This window comes from Ceratosolen solmsi, unplaced genomic scaffold (assembly GCF_000503995.2).
Source record: "Ceratosolen solmsi marchali unplaced genomic scaffold, CerSol_1.0 scaffold30, whole genome shotgun sequence".
Taxonomy (NCBI): Eukaryota; Metazoa; Arthropoda; class Insecta; order Hymenoptera; family Agaonidae; genus Ceratosolen; species Ceratosolen solmsi.
Window position 1 is genome coordinate 1706762 of NW_011948421.1, and position 23589 is coordinate 1730350.

Here is a 23589-nt window from a genome sequence, read left to right on the forward strand (position 1 = left end):
CACGAGGACGAGGACGAGGAGGAGGAGGAGGAGGAGGAGGAGGAGGAGGCGTACGAGAAGGTGAAGGAGGGTGAGGAGGAGGCGGAGGAGGCGGTGGTGGTTGAGGATGATGATAAGGAGGAGGGCGATGAGGGGGTGAACGATGATGACGATCACGGTAGGGGCAGGAGGAGGAGGGAGAGGCCGAGGAAGAGGGGGAGGATTAGGAAAGTGGGCGAGGTGAGGGCCGAGGGGGAGGCAGTGGCAGCGGTAAAGACGGCGGTGGCGGTGGTGGCGTCGGGGGCGCTCACCGAGGAGCTGGAGGGGAAGGCGTCGACGCCGGGCAACGGTAGGAGGCCGGCGGCTGGGGAGGGGGCGGCCGGGCTCGCCGGCATGGGCGGTTACTGGAGCACGAGGCAGAGCAGACCCTCCAGTCCCCGCATGCCGCCCCCGGAGCAGCCGCCGCTGCAGCAGGAGCAGGCGGCGTCGAGCTGCAGGCCCAGGAGTCGTCACGAGCACCAGCAGCCGGCCCAGCCACCATCGCGATACAACAATCTCGGCTACTGGAGAGCGCGCAGGGTCACCTTCTACAGGAATGGCGACCCCTATTTTCCCGGCGTCGAGTTCAGGTGCGTAAGATACGCTCGGGCTCGCTGGCCCGAATCCCGTGGGGCAATCGATGCCTCGTTACACGGCCACGCACTAACAACCGACCTCATTACGTAACCTCGCCATCCCTTTTTCCCCCGTTCGGCCCCGTCGCGTTCAATTCGTTATGTTCACTGGTGCACTGGTGCAGGTTCAAGCCCGGGCGGGACATCGGCTCCCTGGAGGCGCTCCTCGATCGACTGTCGTTGCGTCTGGATCTCCCGAGGGGCGCCCGTCACATATTCTCCATGGACGGCGACCGCAAGCTCAACCTCGACGAGCTCGAGGACGGTGCCTCCTACGTCGTCTCCAGCTACAAGACCTTCAAGGTACGTGACGCACGCACGCATACCAAAGTGGGTCAGTAGGATTGTTGTCCCGGCGATGCGTCCGACCGCATCAAGGTCGCAGCCGCGCCTCCACCCTTTTTCTGCTGTTAACACTACCACTATCGCCGCTACTACCACCACCACCACCACCACCACCACCACCACCACCACCACCACCACCACCACCACCACCACCACCACCACCACCACCACCACCACCACCACCACCACCACCACCACCACCACCACCACCACCACCACCACCACCACCACCACCACCACCACCACCACCACCACCACCACCACCACCACCACCACCACCACCACCACCACCACCACCACCACCACCACCACCACCACCACCACCACCACCACCACCACCACCACCACCACCACCACCACCACCACCACCACCACCACCACCACCACCACCACCACCACCACCACCACCACCACCACCACCACCACCACCACCACCACCACCACCACCACCACCACCACCACCACCACCACCACCACCACCACCACCACCACCACCACCACCACCACCACCACCACCACCACCACCACCACCACCACCACCACCACCACCACCACCACCACCACCACCACCACCACCACCACCACCACCACCACCACCACCACCACCACCACCACCACCACCACCACCACCACCACCACCACCACCACCACCACCACCACCACCACCACCACCACCACCACCACCACCACCACCACCACCACCACCACCACCACCACCACCACCACCACCACCACCACCACCACCACCACCACCACCACCACCACCACCACCACCACCACCACCACCACCACCACCACCACCACCACCACCACCACCACCACCACCACCACCACCACCATTACTGCAACTACAATCACGACTACAATCACTACCACTACCACTACCACTTCCTTTCTTTTCTTCTTATTCTATTCCTTTTCCGTCTTCTTCTTCTTGTTCTCCTCCTCCTCCTCCTACTCCTCCACCTCCTCATCCTACTCCTCCTCCTCCTCCTCTTCTTCTTCTTCTTCTTCTTCTTTCTCTCTCAACTGCCGCCACTTTTGCTTGTTGAAACCCATACCTTCGATCGACGTCGCAGTTTGTTAACCCTTTCGTTGTGTTATCGCGGCGCATAGGTGTTGCGCTTTGATTATATGGGCGCGCGTCTTTAATCCTTCCTTCAATGATTATCGCCAATAGCTTCTATTATTCGCTTCTCACGGTCAAAATCCGAACGCCGATATGTTATTGTAAGGCTATCGATCATCCTGAATGCATGGGTTTTTAAGTGACCTGAATTTATAAAAGTTTTGGAATTTCACTGCTCTATTCAAACATTTGTGATTACTCAAATGAAATGAGCAAATTGCAATGAATCGAGAGCAATTCTTAGACACGAAGTAATAAAGTTTCAATAGATTTCTTAGCCATTAAGTATTTCGTTGAATATGAATTATCTTACCATGCATTATTTATTGCCATTATTTTATAATAATATATCCGTTGATTTACATGATAAATATCTAATTCAATATTTTGATTATTATCCTCTTGCAATTGAGAAATTCAATTACGTATGTATATAACAATTTATATTTTACGATATTACATCGGATTATCTCGGATGAGATTTCAATTTGAAGATATAAGCTTTCATGGATAATTGATGCGTGTTTATAAATATATTACACATACGTGTGTGCGACGAGCTTAAATGTTTACCATTATTACCATAAGTATTTTAAAAATATATTGAAAAATATCGAATTCGGTATTATTATTGTTATTTATTTTTATTTATTTTTTTTTTTAACATACGCGTAAATTTATACGAATTACCTGAAAATATGCACGGGGTACACCTGAATAATTTACCTTTATTTTACATAATGAACACGAGTAAAATATCCAAAATATTATACACGTTCTTGTAAAGAATGTATTTATGTATTGATGAAAGAGTGATATATAACTCGCTTGTTTTTATAATCATCATATAAGGTGAGATATAAGTAGTAAAAAATTGACAATATTTACTAAAACATTATAAATAATGATGCTGAATGTACGTTGTTAAGTATAATTGACAAATAATAGATAAAAGAGGAAAAAGCCTGTGCGTGCCATAATTTTGAATTCTAAAATGATTGCGAAAGTAAAGTGGGCCATTCTTATCGAACGAAATTTTTTCATATCAAATGTTTTATTTAAAAGTTCTGTCAAAGTATCTAGAGGAGTGTATACAATTGCCTTTCGTAAGCAAATAAATATGTATAAGACGAGCTGGACTCGAATATTTAAATCCGACCCTCGTGCAATCCCTCGATTAACTTTTCCGTTGATTTTGTCACATTTAGGTTATATTGTATCATAAAGATTTTTATATTACGGTTATTCAAATTCGCCATTAGGTAGATTATGTAAAGGCGAAAGGTAAATATAAAGAGATAATTCGCTATTATCCTTAGAGTGTTAACGACTATATGGATATTATTATTATTATAGGGAATAATTATTACGAGCAAATAAGTTTCCTTTTATTGGCGACAAGCAAGTGTAGTTGTAACGTTATGTTTGTAAAAATCATAATTAATGAAACATTCATTTGTATTTTATTATATTATACTTTCGGCTGTGAATAAAAAGAAAATGAAAAGAAAATAACCGAAAAGTTCTTAGAATGACAGTCTAAAACACTAAAAAATATTAAAGCTAAATAAATCACGATATTTAATAAAAACTAAATAGTTTAAATGAATTTGGCAATATAATGATAAGTAAACGTTCTTTAAACTTCAATTATTATCTATTATCATTTATCTATTATCATCTATTATCTATTATTATCTATTATTATTACTATTGTCGTTAGTATCTGATTATTTTCTTTTAACGAATCGTTTGCTAAACGCATAATATTTAACAGGCTACATCAATAAGTAAAATAAGAAACTTTTGGCCACACGAATAGACAAACATTGTGAAAGATAAAAGAAAATAATCGGATACTAACGATAATAGTTTTTGAAGGTATTTTCATCTTTATATAGGGTTCCGTCAATTTACATCAATATCTTTGCATACGCGCACGCACACGCACACGCACACGTAAATGTATGGGTAAGCGACGTATAGCTGGTAGATCGTAATGGCGATTTATGCCTGTGACTCTTAAGAATAATGAGAATTTGTTTAAAGATAATATTATTAAATAAAGATCGGTGACTTTTTAATTGCCGAATATAATGGTTGTGATTATATTTAAGATAAAAGAAATTTGTATACAAAATTGAATAATCGTTTTAAGTTCAAGGGTTGACGGAGTTGTTCACGAAAATAAAGAAAACCTCATTGTATTTGTAGACGAGAGTCTAAGTAATAGAGAAATAAATGATCGAGTTGATAAATAGTACCGAAAAATAGTGACCGCAACGAAATAGTGATGATCGAACGTGAGAGAAAGTGGAAACAACAATAGGCCAGAAGCCAGAAGTAGGATTGAGAGTGAGAGAGAGAGAGAGAGAGAGAGAGAGAGAGAGAGAGAGAGAGAGAAGAGAGAGAGAAGAGTGTGTGTGTGTGAGCTGCGTAATAAGGAGGGGAGGGTGGCTCGCTCGAGTGTATCTGGCCCAGATCAGACGTCCAGCGTCGGTCGAGCGAGTCAAGCGTTGTCGCACGCAATGTCCACCTTAATACCCGTGTAGGTAGAATATAATGCTCGAAGTCCGAATAATAAGGAATAAGAGGAGGAATAAGGAGCGATTTTATTACGGGACGTTTTATTTTACCATTCGACAGACATTTCTCCACTCCCGTTCTCAACTGTGAGCGACGCGGTGAATCTCATTGCGAACGAGGCTTTTCAAGAGAGAAAAAACAGCTCGATCGTCGTGTTTATAAAAGTGCGTTGTTCGTCTTTGTTTTTTCTTTTTTTCGGAATAGGGACGCGACGTGTGTTAGATGTGTCGGTGCATTTAAGGTCTCGGGAAAATGTTAGTCTATGCTAATTTTATAATACGTCTTGATTGCTTTATCACTCGACCAATGGTTTGCCATTGCATTTGGAACATGAGATTTTCAAACGACAGTCCCTTCCATACTCATATTTGACGAAATTATTAATTTGCCGTTATTTATTGTTTTGTCGTTGGAATTTCATGCAAATACGTAAAATATTTATAATCTCGTTTTAGGTGCAATCAGTTGATATACTTAAAAACTTTAATACCCTATTGCAATGTCCATTTTATATTCGCAATCGCGTATCTCATGTTTTTCGCAAGTTTGTATGCATTGATTATTAGAATGCGATTATTTCGAAGAAAGAAAAAAAAAGAAATTTTAAAACAGAGTTTGGTATCGGATAATCCAGTTTCTTTGTTGAACGACCAAGTAAAATATAAGTTGCGCTTTTTCATACGTAACTCGGTATTTAAAAATTTAATTGTAATTGTAAAATATTAGTTTTCTCTCACATTATAATGTTCCTTTGTATTTTTCGACTTAAGAAATATCTTTTAAGCATTTTAAGACATTTTCTTCTTCTTTTTTTTTTTGTTTTTTGTTTGTTTGTACGGAAAATCATTTTTCGTTCGACTCGGTCAGGATCACGCGGTAATTTAATTCTGCTTGTCTAATATGGATAATTTGTGTTTTTAAAAATCTGCAGGAGAAATAAGTGGAAGGATAAAATCTATTTGAAACTAGTATTAATTATTTAAAGACCTGTATAGGTGAAAATGTGATGTTGAAAACTTGTAAAGTAAGATTGAGATAAATGCAGAAGGTAATGGAATTAAGGGAAGGGAAAAGTACATTTAAATTCAATAATTCTAATACGTAAGCGTAAAGTCTTATTCATCTAAAGCCTGTGAATTACTATTATACATTGATAATTCTCATGATTATTTATTTAATAATTGGGCTAAATAATATTTTTTGTATAAGCGGTATTTAATTTGCAATAATAAATTAAAATGATAAAACTGGCAATAATATAATCAGCAGTGAAATTCCTGCTTGAATAAATTATTTATATAAAAGAAAAGAAAAGAAAAGAAAAGAAAAGAAAAGAAAAGAAAAGAAAAGAAAAAAGAAGAAAAAAAAACTGTATTTCATTTCGAGAAATGAAATGGTTGTAAGCACGAACATTTTTTTTTTTTTAAGGTCTTGGCATAATAATTACGTTTTTATATTTGAATATAATAAATATTGCTCTTTTGAAAAATATAGTGAATTTTATTCCGTCTACGTGAAACATTAATGCGGCCTGCATTTAATAATAAAACCTTCCTTACAGATATAATAAATAAGTCCTAACGATCCTTGTATGTCATAATTATCTCCCAAGGTGTAACATAAATAGCACATAAATACACATAGTAAGTAGATGGTAAATTATCGATGAAAGAGTGAGAGAATTAATTTAACTACATGTCGTCATTAGGAATGTAAACAAGTTGATTTGAAGCTCCTACGGTTAGATTATTTAGTTAAAGCGGCAAATATCCATGTGTTACGTTCAATTGTTTACTCGTAAAATGTTATGATAGAGACCATTTCAGATAAATACAATGCTAAATAATAAATAATGAATCATAACGATCGTTCGTCCTTGTAATTGGCCAAGTTAATTAATTTGTCAAATTTATAGCATTTCTTACGAGATTTGTTGTTATTGAATTAAACACAGTTATGCCACGTAATTGAACATAATCAATCTGCAAGGTCTTTGTTGACGGTTTAGACTTCATAATAATTTATGTAAATTGATAACTGAAAATATAATTTTTTTTCTCCATCACTAATATTCAGTAATTGAATGTCAAGGTGAAAGTCATCTTGAGTCAATGAATATTTACGTTGAAATTCTTATGTAAAAGTTCTAATTTTTTGATGACGCGATTTTTAATTATTTTATAACGACACTTAAAATCTTTTTATTATTTTATATATCAGTTTATTAAATATTTGTGCTATCATTGCGGTCATTATAATCACAACAATTTATCTTAATAAGCTTATCTTAAGAATTTATCATAATTTGCCGTAGTCAATCTGATGTTTTTTTTTTGTTTTTTGTTTTTTTTTTTGTTCTATATATATATATATATATATATATATATATATATATATATATATATATATATATATATATATATATTAAGAAATTCTAAATTAAATCGAATGAGGAACTAGGTTTCAATTTTTTAACAGTCTAAATAAATAAATTATCGATAATTTCTTTAGGATAATTGGTCGTATTAGAAAGAATAGTAATTGAAATTAATTCCACATAATTCGTGAAATTAAAGATATATTTGCTATACAATACGAATTGTCAGTCTCATGCGTATCGAAGCGAGTTTTGTGTGTGTGCGTGCGCGCGCGTGTGTTTTATTTATTTATTTTTTGTCTTATTTAAATCGACAGCATATAATAATATCCATCTCGTTAATGAATGTTTCGAATAAATGTCCTTGCCGAGCTTTACCCTATAATCCAAAAATCCACGATCAATGTCCTAAAATCCAAGAGGGAGATCATCGATAATCATTTATAATAAATGTCATTCGTATATTCGGACCAATCGTTGTTTCCCCAGTATACGCGGCAATGGAATTTTTGAAAGTTGTCAAATAACTTGGATCGAGATCGACGACGGTAGCGAGGTAATTCATCAGTATCAGCTTTAACGTCAGATCGGCGATCTTTATTCAATCATTACCTCCTCCGCCTTTAACATGCGAATAAGCGATCGAGCAGTCATTGCGTCGTTATCGGTTGCCGGTCGTCCCGAGGAATAGAATTCCGACCACGTGCAAGGATCGATCGGGGGTGCAGCCTCGTGCGCAAAACGTCCACGTGCTCGTTCGACGACCGAGGGGATGTGATTGGGATGGTAGTTAAGAGGGGGGAGGAGGAGTCCGCTACCCTCGGGTAGAGAGCACGTGGCATGAGCCAAGCGGGTTGGACGATTGGCGGTGATTGGTCGGGTTGGTGCGCGCGCACGAGCACGGACCGAGGGCGTGTCCCTGGGGTTACCCGCAGCCGACGTCCGTGTTCGTAGACACGAGGTAACGAAGCCTACGCGAGGTCTTCTTGTAATGCTCGATCGTCTATTAACGGAGCAGGTATCGAATGTCGTGGAGAGCGCCGGGAAAGATGCTCGAGGTAATCGTTGTAGGGAAGGTTTTTCCCTAATCCCGAGGATGATTATAAGCTGATTCGATCGAGAACTTTAGAGGATGTCGACAAAATGTATTATAAAGTTGAAATTTCTTTTTTATTCGTAAGTCGACTGGACTAGATAATTTTCAATAACAATGATATATATATAATATCGTTTGGGAACACGTGGATGGACTCGTGGTCGAAATTTCGAAAAATGGAGAAAAATATGCAAATAACGATTTGTCCGAATGAATCATACACGTTGAAGTATTAATAAAATGTCGTCATACTTGTGATTTCGAATCTTACAAGAAAATCATTTTCTTTTGTTGTTATTTTTTTCTTTTACTTTTTTTTCTTTACTACAGAATTTGTGACAAACAACGCAGTGTGTTATTATGGATTTAAGAAAAAAAGAAAAAAGAAAAAGAAAAATCTTCAACAAATTAATTCAGTTCAATAATATTTTCCTACAGGCTAAAAATATTCTAATAATCGCTGATTTATCGATCTTCAACGAAACCCGCGGAACATATATTTTGATGTGAAAGTAATATGCAAGAAGCATCGGATATGATCTTAAATTTCCGCTCAATTTTCCATCCTTAATAATTTTCCAAGCAAATTACGAATATACGAATGATATTAGCATGCATTTCAGAGTAATATGAGCATTATTATTATTGTATCAAATAAAAAATCTCAAGCATTAATCGAGAATATTGCCCTACAAGGATTTGTAATTTTCGCAATAATAATTATAAAGATCGCATGTTTAATCGACAAGCTCTGGGTATAGGATATATATAGGATATATATAGGATATATATAGGATATATATATATATATATAGGACAATTATATATATATATATATATATATATATATATATATATATATATAGGACAATATATAGGAGAGTGTGTGATAAACAGCACGTTATATGTCAATTATTGTACGTTTGACGAAAGTTCAGGAAAGTGAAAGTTAAATTTACAAGTTGAAAGCTAAATAAACGAACAATCTATGAAATTTATAACTATTCCAGTTGCTCAGCTGTTCTTATAATTTCTTAATTACAGATTTCCAGAGAAATTTGATTAACCCATCGTCGCCTTTTCTATATATTCTAATTATAAAAATGTAATGAGACGTGCTTCGGCCGTTTGATCGAATGCTCGGGGAAGTAGGCTCAATGACAATAATAAAATATGCAGAAAATGTAATATCTATTATGCTTAATATAGTTAGACGAATGGGAGCGTATTTATTGGGAAAATATTATCAAATTATCATTACATAGCATTGAATGCCGCGCGAAAATTACTCGGAGCATCGTTTTTATTATTATTACATCGGGAACGTTGTTTCTCTCGCGTCGCGTGTCCCCTTTTAATATACTACCTCCTCCTCGTATCATACTACCACAATGCACATTACTTACTTCACCATTACTGATAATAGAAAAGCTTTATGCAACGCGATCTCGCATATAAATGTCAAGGCCCACTTACGTATGCCAATAGTCGAGATAGTCGAGAATAAATAAATAATGGCGAGAAACGTAGCCGAGAGCATCGATGAAAAGGCAAACGTTTTTTTAACAGTGAAAATGCGAAATGTGCTTGCATTCCACACCAGTTCCGGCTATTTTTATGGGATTGCGCGCGTGCGACAACATCCTCGTGCGATTCGTCATTTCTTTGCCTATAAAGTAGGGCTCGTGTTTCTATCTATATATATATATATATATATATATATATATATATTGAAATGATAATCGTTCCGTAAGATCGGCAACAGTCCCTTTCTCTAAGTCTCGCCGTACCCAACTTATTTATGGTTACGGATAACAATTTTAATAGGCTTCCCTCCTGTTTTAACGCAAGGACTTTTTTCATCATCCGTCTACGACGACTCCGACTTACATTAGCCTCAATTTTTTCTTACATTTTTATTAATTTATTTATTTTTTTTTTTTTGAATTGGCTCTCCGACGTGCTTGAACGCGGACGCAACGTATTTTGCCATTTGTGTGATGGTGGCGATGGTGGTGTGGGTGTCTTTATCACCCTCTGGCAGGTTATAAAGGCGAGGCACATTTTAATCAGGAGTGCTCGGGTTTCGATCGGAGCCAACCCTCTTTTGACGCGATAAAGTTCTGGACGAGAACTTTACTCAAATTTGCCGCTTAATCGCGAGAATATTCCCGAGGACATAAATATCACGTTGCCGCGCCATTAAACGTCATTCGGCACCTTTCACGGGATCCGTGAAATTGTTATTCCAATTGCGCGAATTATGCAAAGTCCATTAATAACGGGCCGCTATTTTATCCATATGACTAGCAAATTTAAATCTCGCGATATAATGAATAATTTATTTCAAGAAACATCTCATTATTAGGGGCTAGTCGACGCATAGCAAGAGACAGTGATATATGTATTCATGCACGATCTATGTAATGACGTTGCAGACAAGTACGTGAAAATCGGTATGAAAAATTTAAAGTACTACTTTCTCGCACGCGCGTCAAGAAATAACACGACTTTTCATGTAAATCAAAGGGCTATTATATATATATATATATATATATTTAAATTTACAAACCTTCCTTTTCTTCTGATTTTTATAAGCTAATGCCACAGCCAAGGGACGAGGCATTTCTCGATCCCAACCAAAAGCTCTTTTTAATATTCAAGTAATTCAATGAGGATAATCAAGGTATATTAGTTCATATAATATTCATATAATTCATATAATATTAGTTAGCATCGAGCGGCTTAACGCCTTTTAGCTTATGTAATCATAGTAGTCGAGCATGAGAATGTGCAAAGTGAGTTGGTAAATGATTATTAGACGATATCTCGTCCGAAAGAATGCCCATTCGATTTAACAAATGTCCCGCCATTTTCCCATATACGTAACAGTAATTCACTTAATAATCCTACTCCATCGGAGAGAATAAGAGCGCGCGGATAAGCCGAGATTTACGAAGTCGTTGTATCGCCGGGCGAGCGATAAATTGTTTACACCGTTCGACCAACAATTATGCAAACCAGAAGTCCACCCGCCGCACTATGCGCAATAATAATCCAACGTCACAGGGGATGGGTTTCGCCTCGGATTCTATAGCGAGGCAAATACGATCAATTGGCCAACCACGTCGATTCATTGTTTCGCCCTCGCTAGCGAAAGGATTTTTTCGAAGGATCGGCCAGTGAAATTGGCGTCGATACGCGGGAATCTCATTGGCGCCATAGTACAATAATTAATCGCTATGGTATGCAAAGACGTCCGACCTTTAGGAGAGAAAGGGAGGAAATTCAGAGATACCGGGGTGGTATCCGCGAGATAGAAATCGATAATCGATGCGATAGCTTCGCGAAGGATCTCGCTCGAATATTTTCTACCCTCCGACGCAGGCACCACCTTTCGACGCGACCAGCATGAATCACGAAGGTGTGGTGGTGGGACGAGTCGGGAGGTTTGGCGGATGAGCGGGTTAAGCTGGGAGAGGGGACGGACCGGCGAGGTCGGCACGACTTCCGTTCAAAAGGGTGGCGCGGCGCGGGATGGGGAGGGGGCTGGGGAGGGGGCGGCGGCGGAAGGACCGTATCTCATTGACCGCCGGTCAGCGCGCCAGAGCGCGATCGATACGACACCGCAATGAAACGACTGCTATTCTCCCTTTCCCCTCCTCCTGCCTCCTGTCTCTCTCTCTCTCTCTCTCTCTCTCTCTCTCTCTCTCCTCTCCATTCCTCAATCCGTACATCCTTATTTTTTAAAATGAATTCTTACCTGCGTCATTGTTTACAGTGTTAGAATCTTGTGTCCGACATCTTCATTTATATTATCTTCTCATTTTTTATTTTGCCTAACGCTTCTACTTTTTCCTATCTTTAATACTTTGTATATGGGTGCTATGATAACGGAACGATCATACGTTACAAGGAATATTACGAGGGCATTATGGAACTTTACATTGGTTCATTCAAGCCACTATTCTTTTCTGTATTAATCCAACTATTAGTTAATTAACAAAATCGTGAAAGCACGGGGGATAGTCGTGAAATTTTCTCATTTTCAGCGCTTACGCTTCTTAACGTATCATCGACAGATGCATTTTATTTTACAACTCGAATGTCTATGGCTTGGACTCACTTACGCAAGTACAAGCTCGTGCGCAGAGAAAAACTCGGCCCTTCGTCGACGTCGATATAGATGCTGGAGAGGAAATGGGATCGAGGCATCTCGCGCCCTTGCCGATTTTGAATTACAAGACGAAAGTAATGCGGCCCCTACCATGAAAATCGCCTAATGAAAGGCGCGTGACGTATGGGCGGGATGAGGTCACGGAGGGGATCAATGGAAGCGCGGCTTTTATTTCTTTTGCTTGCTCTAAAGCTCCGACCGTTTGTCTTGCATCTCGGGAATTAAAAAGTATCGATTTGCGTGCAGATGCTTTTTCACAGAGTTCCGCTCGATGATAAATGTCATGTCCTCCGCACTCGGTACTACCGTACATGACATGTCATTTAGAATGTTAAAACGTCGCGTCAGACGTTACGACGACATTAGAAATGCCGATAAATAGAAATTGCATATTACTGTGCTTTGTTTTTCAAATGAGGTTATTCCATAAGCTCCATGTAAAACGAATTAATCTGTGAAATTAAAAAAAAAAAAAAAAGCCCCTAAGAGAATCTACAAATTGCTTTTTGAATTAATGTAGCAAAAGTGAATAAAGGCAACGAATCGAAGGCCACTTGTCCGCGCCTAGTCGAGTATACTCGAGGCCGAATTAATATCTGTGAGAATAAAGGATCGGCCATTTTTTATTATTAGCGTGAATTTAAACTGCGTGTTGAAGAAAGAAAATAAGCCTTGGGCAATGCGAGTGGGGATTGTCGTATAACGTTGAATAAGAAAAACGAAAAAACGAAAAAACGAAAAAACGAAAAAACGAAAAAACGAAAAAACAAAAAAAAAAACAAAAAAAAACAAAAAAAAAACAGGCAACTCATATTTTTGGGCTCGAAATATTAATTTATTAGATTAATGGATCGGTGGAACGAGACACTTGATAAAAATTCGACGCGGTATGAGGAAAGGTCGTTTAGCGAAGAAAGGAATGGGCTCGAAGCACAAGAAGTCCTCGCATCCAGGGGCTGACTGACGTATTTCGCGTCAGTTGCGTGTAAATGGCGTATTGTTTCAGCGAAACGAAGACAAGAAAAACAAACGGGCATTTTAAGGAGCTCCTGTAGAATCGACGAGTGCTGCATTCTGCCTGTGGTCGTCGTATTATTCCCCTCAGCGTGCTGAGCACGGAAATAGGTTTAAGTAGTAAGGGTCGAGTTTAAGGAAGACGAATCGCCAGCTGGCGACAGGGTCGATTTATCTCGAACTCCTGTCAAGATAGGTCGATATGTAGTTGTAATCATTTTTAAATTCGGACTGTAAGGGCGTCTTTGTTGGGCGCAGCTTCAGTTCGCACGCGCGCACAAAGCTTCATCGATGTCCCGAGAAGTTATTTCGCCGACTTTTAGCGAAGGTGGATGTAAAATCGTTCGCTTTGCTCGTAATGTGCGCGTTAAGGACGAAAATGGCCTTATTTAATCGAGAATATTAATATTGTCACGTCTGCTCCATTTCTCTAAGCCAATTAAGTAGGTGACGTGTATTTTACACGTTTGACTTGGGAATTTATGTTTCGCATGTTTTGAAAAATACATTACATTCCCTCATAATATCAAAATTAATATTAAATTTGAGGTTAATATTTACGTACGAATAAACGTTAAATTTTATATTCAACCATTTGTAAAGAAAAACAATCGCTTATTTACAAGAATACGTAGGGAAAATTGGTAAATAATTTACTACAAAGTGTCGCTAATCTTATACTATGATATTTCAACGCTACTTTAATAATACGAATTAATTAACATTTATTTTAACTAACATTAATGATTATTTTCCATGCATATTATTTCCAAGGATATCATAATAAAATAAAAGAAAATTAAATAAAATTATACGCCCTAATGTGGTACTAATGGTTAAAGAAAAAGAATAAAGAAGAGGAGGAAGAAGAAAAAAAGAAAATTTAAAAAAAATTTAGTATATTTTAACGTGAATTTTCATTCGCTATTCATTTAAATATTATTACTATTGGAAAATCTTATCTTTTAAGTTCATGAATCATTAGGCATTATAAGCAACATTAACCATCACCAAAACGCATTAAAGTAGTTTTATAATTATTTTTTATTACACTTGCCTCGTTATATCGTTAGATTAGATGAAAATTATTAAAATATAAAAAAAAAAAAAAAAAAAAAAAAAAAAAAAAAAGAAGAAACTTCTCTTGTAAGTTTATAAAACATAATGGACATAATTACACATTTTCCGCGGAAGATGAAAATAGGTCATGATTTACGAAACATGAATGATTTAATAAGTGTCATTACATGCAAACATTGTAGATTAAGGGGCCCAATGTGACTACTCAGCGCGAAGAAAAGCTCATTCGTTAAATTGTAATCAATTGTGTAATTAGCTTGATGTCGGATCTCTGTCGATTCTCTGTATATCGCGAGGGTAATAACTATGTCAATTACGCAAAACTAGCGTGATTACGGCTATAAGTGGTGGTGATCTCATTTTTTTTTTTATTTATTTATTTATTTATTCGACTGGTGGAAAATATTCAGCTATTATAATTACGCAGATTTGTCAAATCATTACTTTGTGCGGGCGCCCGCGTCTTTATATCTATAAATGATCGTATAACGCAATAAATAATGTGACTCTAATATTAATAATAATAATTTTAATATTAATATATATTTATTTTTTAAATTAATTTTCATAGTTGATTAATAGAAATGGATAAAAATGAACGAAAAATATTAAAATCTCTTCTAGACTATTTAATATTTATGTTATTTTTTATCAATTATACCAATTCTTCTCGGAAATACAACCAAAGCTTCGTAATGCTATAGTGCTGTTGACTTATCTTATCATCAAATTACTATAAATGATTTAATATTATTGCTTAGTTAATAGTTTGCGAAGCGGCTATTTCTAGTCCCACCCCCCGTAAAAGTAATTCACTGGCGCATTCTCTGGACATAAAGGACGTTACGCTCGTCCCTAGAGACATCAATGCTTCATTACTCAAACGATTCGAAAATGCACCCTCCGCTGCTAATCCATATTCCTGATATTTCTGTAATGGCGTCCGGTGTTTGCTCGAGTCGGAGAAATGTCTCTTCTTCGATTTGTTCAATAGCATTTTAATGCTTCAATTACTACATCATTTCACTTGGCCGTTTCATATACTTTATTGTTTTTCGACATTTAACAAGAGCGATATTTTTGAGGTACAAGTTGAGTTTACAATTATATTTGCTATTGTAATGTTGTAACGTCATAACGGATATTGAGAAATATATCTTCGCATTCGTTAGGATATTTTCGTAAAAGCAAAATTAATATTTTGCACATTACGATTTTTAATTCAACTCAATATTGTATATGGATCTCTCTTTCTCTTTCTCTCTCTCTCTCTCTCTCTCTCTCTCTCTCTCTCTCTCTGTGTGTGTATGTATTACAATATGATAATTTTTTTGGTATATATTTAATAACTATATATTACGTATATTTCAGCCGATGTTTGTCATAATAAAAGTAATATTTTCTTTTCTGTATTCTTTTTTTACATTTTTTTTTTTAATTGAAGATTCTGATTTTTCATTTATTGCAAATAATATAAATATTATATTTTTTAATTTTTACGAGTGATATTTTTCGTAAATTATGCATTATTTTTGCTATAATTATTTCAATGCTTTTTTTTTTTTTTTTTTTGTACCTTTTATGCATTCTTCTTTCTTATCCATCATGAAGTATTGTATTTTATAATAATACTACGTTAACCAATACTATTACAATCTACACATTACACTTTGAGCTCTACTTAAATAAATACTATTCGTTTTTTTTTATCATATGTAATTAAGATGTTTTGCATAACTAATTTAAATTTACACGCGATTGAATTTGATTTAAATATTTTTTCAACGCTACTTCCTTATGCAGCATTTTAAGAATCTCATTTATCTATATACGAGTTATATTATATTTTGGGTATCGTTTTTTTTTTTTTTTTTTTGTTTTCAATTGATCGAAAACAGCCGAAGGAACCATACTGCAGTATTCATATCAATTAACTTGATTGATAAGAATAATTAAGGCTTTTAATTTTTACAGGACATGCAATCCAACAAAATTCATTTCTTATTGATTAATTTTAATATTTTTATAAAATATTTATCAAATAGTTCAGATCAGAATATTTATTAGCTAAGAACAATCACGTAAGAGTTTTATTGCCCAAAACTTATATTAATTTATCGTCTCCGAAGATATAAGAAAATGTGATTATTAGTGAAAATTGAATATTGCCTTGTTAATTGCTTACTTATTACACATATGAATTAGCAAATACACGCAAAGAGCGTTTGATAAAAAAAAAAAAATACATATGTATATATATAAGATTCGATAAATGTATCATTTTACTATTGAAAGTCTCGTTTCTTGACGTCTTATGACGTGAAAAAAAAAATCAATAAACATCAATAAAAATCACTAAAGTATTTTTTCTTGGTTATACAGAAAAAAAAAAAAAAAAAAAAAAAGCAGCAACGTTAAAATATTAGCTTTATTATTAGATTGGTTATAATAAGTTTTGAATAAGTTATACATATTTATCAATTAATATTCAACGCTTAATCACCTCGTAGATAAATGCACAGTTCTAACTGTATTATAAAAATATTTCACTTTATATTTCCTAGTCCTTATACTTCAGCCTCAATAGTTTCTAAAGAAAGAAAGAATTTAAATATATGAATTTTTATGCCCTTATTAGTATCAAGTACACAATATAAGCAATTGTAGTGCAAGATAAATGTGTGTTTTATATTGTAAAAATGATTTAATAAATGCTGGCGCACGTGAAACCTTTTTTAACAAGGTTTTCTTTTTTTTTTTTAACAAAAAAAAAACAACAATTATTTTTAGTTTATTGGCAATTTCGTTATTGCGACAATATTAACAATATAATTCAAGAAATTCATCTTATAATAAAGCTTACAATATTCTCTTCGTCTCTGTCTTATTTCATCACTTTTACAATATCAATTTAATAATTAAGTAATATGAAAATTAACATAAAAATTGAATATCTAAACTCGCACTCTATCAAATTCAAACTTTTGATTTCAAATCAACAAGACTCGCGAATGTAGGAATTCATGTGACTTTATCTTTCCATCCAATCAAAGCGCCCGACAAAAAATTATCTCCACCCCCACCGCCCTGACGCTCCCCTATAGTCCGTCATTTTCCAAACATCCGTCTCAATCATTTTTTTTGTTCTTTCGTTTTTTTTTTTTTAAAGTCCATCATAACCCGACGACGATCTTTCAGGATCCATCGGCAGAGCGGCGAGAGGTTCGTGCTCGATCGCTCTCCACCCCATACGCACGCGCGGCTCACTTTTTAACTCGACGCGTAATTACGACATCCGGTTTATATGCAAAGCGGGCTCCTTCAAGCTTCCACCCTACAACGACCCCATACGCTGTTTCTCTCCTTGTCCCGTGAGAGCGTAGACGATAAGCACGGCAATCAATCTAAGTCGCGTGAATTTCTTTCCCCGTCTCTATCAAGGGCCGCGCGCCATCGAGATGCGCACTCCCGGCGACGCTTACCATTGGCTCCCTTACCCGGGGCCCTTATTTATATGCACACCCTTTCGTGCGGCAACGCACGCAAGGCAGTCCCTCTGGAATATGATTAGCGAGACATGCAAGGAGCAAGGCTTGTCCTTGGCGATCGAGAAACGCCGAGAAGTTCAGTCATTAACCCCGTGGAGGAGGGATTTCGAAATTCCAATCGAGATATTTCAAGTTAAGCGGACTACTAGTCGCCACAGGAGCAAAGTTTAAATTTAATACACGTGACGCACACCTAAAATCATCCTATAACAAATTTTCACAAAATTATCAAATGAAAAATATGATAAAATACGCGGCTTCCCATAACCACCCCCAACCTTACTAAATTATATCTGTCGAAAATTCGATCTACTTTTGCGTAAAGGAAACACTCGAATGGATTATCGACTATTTGAAAGGATAGTCACATAAGCTTTGAAAAGCTTATTCGAATCCCTAATAATGAAATGTTAGATCATTTACTCCTCCTTGGTATTATACTCCTGCTCTTTCGGAAAGTCCACGAATCTTTGTAGAGAGAGGAATATTTGTGCGAGTGGGCTAAAATTGAGCAGAGCCCAGGGAACTTCCGCCGCCCCCCCCCCCGCCCCTCGTTGTATAAGAATGGATATCTTTAATAAACATTTTCCACGAGTGTGTCAGGCAACGATGATTTCCAATCACCCCAAATATCATCCATCGATCCTGTCTTTCCTCTTTGCTCGGATGATAAGCATCGCCTTGCCCGTACACGAGATACCACGACCGACTAAATCGAAGTGCGACCTTTCTTACCGACTGCCTGCCGCCCGACCGACAATATTCGGGATTTCTGATTTACCGGCGAACACGATGACATTCCTGTCCGACTATTGCGTCAATTACAATTGGAATGCCCGTCGTAACTGATAAACCTGGTAATGAAGAATTGCTTTTAAAAGTTCGAAAGAGTGCGTCACTTATTTGAAAAGTGCGGGGAAGGTGATTTGTGCGACTGACAATAGAAAATCTATAATTTTAGTGTAAATTTAATGATTCGGCCTCTAAATCATCATATCGTGTCTACAAAATTCTATAAATCTCCATTTATTTTATCATAAAGGCATGTTTTAATTGTAATTTATAAAGTATTTAAATTCCGATAATTTTTGTGATATTATAGATGACCGGCTTTGTCGATACATGAACCTATGGCAAAATTTCAATTGAAAATTATGTAAACGTAATCGCGGAAAGAACACACACACGCACGCGCGCACACACATGCGCACGCACACACAGAGAGAGCCCAGACTTACCATAAGATAATTTTCATGAATTTTTTGATTTTATTTTTATATTTATGGGCAGAATAATTTTTCGTAAAATTCCTTTATGAAATAAGACATTTCACGTGTGGGGGTAAGAGAAAAATTTGATAATTTAAACAAGAGTAAGAAGGTCGATTTACCAATTAAATCTCTGGTATTTCAATTTTCAATTAAAGTAATGCAAAATATAAAATATTTCTTGTAGGTACAATCAGGAAGCAAATGGCAATTTTGAATGTTACATTTTGTAGTCAATTTATAATAAATTATTATTTAAATGAGTGCTTTTAATCCAATTAAATAAATAATAATTTCCATGAAATTTCATGTGAATCGAATGAATATGCAAAATGTATAATATACGTAAATGTGCCAAAGTTATGTGTAAGGAATTATAAAAATAAAAACAATATGATCAGCCTACAAAAGAAAAGAAAGCGAAAAAAATTATTAGAAAGACTTGAGCAATTCAGTTATCAAATTTGTCCTTGACACACTGAGCCAACTATATCAGCTCGAGATAGCAATTACAAATTCACGTACACTTACTATTATAAAAATTCACGGAAGTCTTCGTTTATTTGAATTTTTTAATACTTCGAACCACAAACTATCGATTGCTATATTTTTTGAGAATACATTATTCCTCTGTTAATATTACATTGACAACTATTCATCCTTATTTGCTGATTTAAATTAGTTACATATTCAACTTACGAATTATATATTATTTTCTAACAAATTTAAATACTAATGTTAGAAAAAAAAAAAAACAACAAAAAACAAAAAGAAAAAAAAAACAATATATAAAGATGTAATTTTCATAGAAATATTTGCAAATTTATATGGCGAATTTTCAATCGATATGTTCAAACTTGTATTTAATATGCATTTTTAATATTCAATTTGATTTTGAATTTTCACAATAATGTTGTATGAGTAGCATAATGCACTTTGTCACATAACATTAATACGCGTTCCAAGTGCATCGACATATTGATTTTATTTTCAACTGTCATGTTTGATAAATTATATTAATACCAATTGGCAATTTCAAAATCAATTGGCAATTGTTGCTTAACGAACAACAATATCACCGAGTCCATAAAAATTTTCTTAACATTTGGAATTAAATGGGATTATTTATTCAGCCGATGATTCATATCAAAATTAATATAAAATTCACATTAAATTACTGTTCAAATGCATAATTTAGAAGCTGTAACACCGAGTTTACTAAACACGTGCCTCGCGTTCTCTCACCTGACTTAAAAAACTGTGTCATAAATTGTATTTTCCTTCTGGTGCATAAACATATTTTAATAATAATAATAATAATAATAATAATAATAATAATAATAATAATAATCATAATAATAATAATAATAACAACAACAACAACAAATAAAATAACCGCACATGTGAAATAGAATAAACAGATATTTTATTTCATAACTGGCGATAAGCGAAGGAATGAAGTCTAGTAGTATGACAATCACGTACTTCAATCATGTTTTTAGTAAACTTGTAAATTTTTAATTATCATTCTAATAAAATTCCACAAAACTAATATACATAAAAAAGGCTGAATATTATTTGCCAATATTGAAATGAGAAAAAGATCAAATAAATCCTATTTGATTGTGGGACATAATTTGGACGGGAAACTAATTAATCCCGAAGTTGATACAAGATAACTTATATAAGTAATTTTTTTTTTTCCGACGCTAAAACACGCATAATTATAAATACACGAGCTCACTTCTTATCTGCATTACTAGTTCCTCGCAATTATTTTTATTCCAGTTTTTACACGAAAGCCTTCTGCTTACAGCGCATAAGTTGTTTTAAATTAGTCTTGACAGTCAATATCTGACGCTAATATGTCAAAATAAAAAAATAAAAAAAAAAAATAATAAAATAAAAAAAAATAAAACATGGGCCATAATGAATACTGAAGGTAACACGTCAATTATTTCGTAAAGTACAGATTTTAGAAAATTGCAGAGTAAAAATTAATATTACAGCTATATACACAATAATACAACAATACACAAATATTAACATTACAATAATATCTTGTAATAATATTATTAATCTTATGACATTTGCGATTATTGTGAAATAATTATATCAAATTTATAATGCCATTGGAATTAATTAAACAATTATTAGAGACGCAAATATAAGTTTTTAAATTTTACAGACCACGTTAAGTGATTAGAAAAAAATATTTTACCGTCAATAGTGAAATATTTGAAATTTATCCCTTAATATGGACAATAGATGATTTTAAATTTTTAAATCGATAATTTAATACAATTTTATTATAAAAGCAAATAATAATAATAAAATGATAAAAATTATAAAAAGAAAAATTTATCGATATGAGAATGTTCAATATATGATAAATTATCAAGATTTTTTTTATATTAACAATGATTTTATAGCTTTTTTGTTGTTTTTTTTTTTTTTTTTTTTTTTTTTTTTATTTCCCTTTTTTTTCTATCATTAACTTTTATAATCAAAGTGCATGAAATGTAATAAATTAATATCCAATTACTCTATATCATTACTAAGAGAAATATTATAGATATTGAAAATTATCAAAATTTAATAAACTTTGATAACGAATGTAATTGATAAGAATTGAAAATATGTATTTTAAGTAACGCGTAGCTTGAGTTAAAACAAATGTTGATATAGATAATTTGACTTTTTCATAATAATCACCTTCGTCGTTATATATCACTATTACATTAAACACACGTAGACACATGCGTAGAGCAGTAGCATTTGATTAAATAAAATTCTATAAAAAATCGACAATTCTTTTTATATTGACTTACTGCATATATCTGCAGACACATTATCATAACTGAAATCGACCCTTGGAAAATTTGGTGCACCCCACACTTTACGGCCTCCTTCCTGTCTTTCTCCTGCGTCACACGATCTGCCACTTCGGTTAAACTTCATCACCGCAATTGATTCGCAATTCATAATGCCCCCTCTTATTTTCATTGCGATATTAATAAGATATAAATAAAATAATCTACCTATATCTGATTACAATCATAATGATTATTTGCATTTATAAAGCTGATGAATTACAATACTTGTGCAATCTACAAGATATATTTTTACTTTTTTCTTTATAAGATTAATAAATTATTTTTCCATTATTTTTAAAGCGATATAATTATGTTACAAAAAAAAAAAATATACTTTATAATTTTTATTACTGTTTAATTTTTTTTTATTTTTTTTTTTCTTTTTTCTTTTTTTTTTTTTAACCTTACCATATCAAATTAAATTCTCAAATACCAAAAGTATAAGTCTATTAAATAAAATAAATATTTTTTTTTTCATTTTTCCATTAATATATGTACTACTTTTTTATTTATTTATTAAATAGTTTATTCGATAAACATTCAAATTTCTTTCGTAAATATAGATCAAACTAGACTTTTGTATTGTTCATTAACAAAATTGTTTCGGCAATTATCGATTCGGTAATTTTATCGATTTTACAATATATTTTAAACATTTTTTTTTTTTTTTTTTTTTATTTTTATTTTGTTTATTTATACTTTTTTGTATTAAAAACATTGCTCTAAAATATTCATACTTATTAACATTTGTTCAGGTGAAAATTACCTATCGTATTAAATAGATTGAAAAAAAGTAATTTTGTAAAATCAACTCATCCGGTATAAAATTTATTTAATTGTAACATACTTTCAATGTCAATCATTAATTTAGCTGCAATTTTTAATTGTAAACTTACTAAAAAAGTTTTGTGAAATTAGTGGAAAATTATTAAAGATTTATGTTATTACTAATCAACAAAATTCTTACAAAATTAGCTGAAATTAATACATAAAATGTGAGATATAAAATACGTTTTATATTACAAAAATTATCGCTACATTTAATCAAAATAAATATCAAAATTATTATGTAACTGATTATTTAATCAATATAAAATTCATAAATTATGTATAATGCAATTTAATACTAATAAGTATTATTTGTTGTCAAGAATCTATCTCGAGTCAAGTATCTTTACCTAAATGGATCAAACTTAGTATATTTATTCATATTCCGTTGTTTGACAATTAATAAAATAATGGATTTATGAAATAAATAATTGTATAAAATTAATACATATTATATATAAAATCATAGAATATGTGTATAAAATTAAAATAAATAATTATTTTGTGCCAAACATAATAGTTAAAGTAGATTTATATAAATTTTTTTTCAGCTATCTAATAATCAAATAATGCTTTTTATTATTTGATTATTGACAATTGTTTGAATTTGTA

The 23589-nt window shown here is 34.6% G+C and overlaps 1 protein-coding gene across 1 annotated transcript in view; it reads left to right on the top strand.

The window, feature by feature from the left end:
* The window catches only part of LOC105361630 (echinoderm microtubule-associated protein-like CG42247), a 54019-nt gene that overhangs the window by 5447 nt on the left and 24983 nt on the right, over positions 1-23589 (top strand). The window contains exons 2-3 of the mRNA XM_011498882.1: positions 31-608; positions 779-956. Coding sequence (XP_011497184.1) covers positions 31-608; positions 779-956 — 756 coding nt within the window. The remainder of the gene's footprint in view (positions 1-30; positions 609-778; positions 957-23589) is intronic.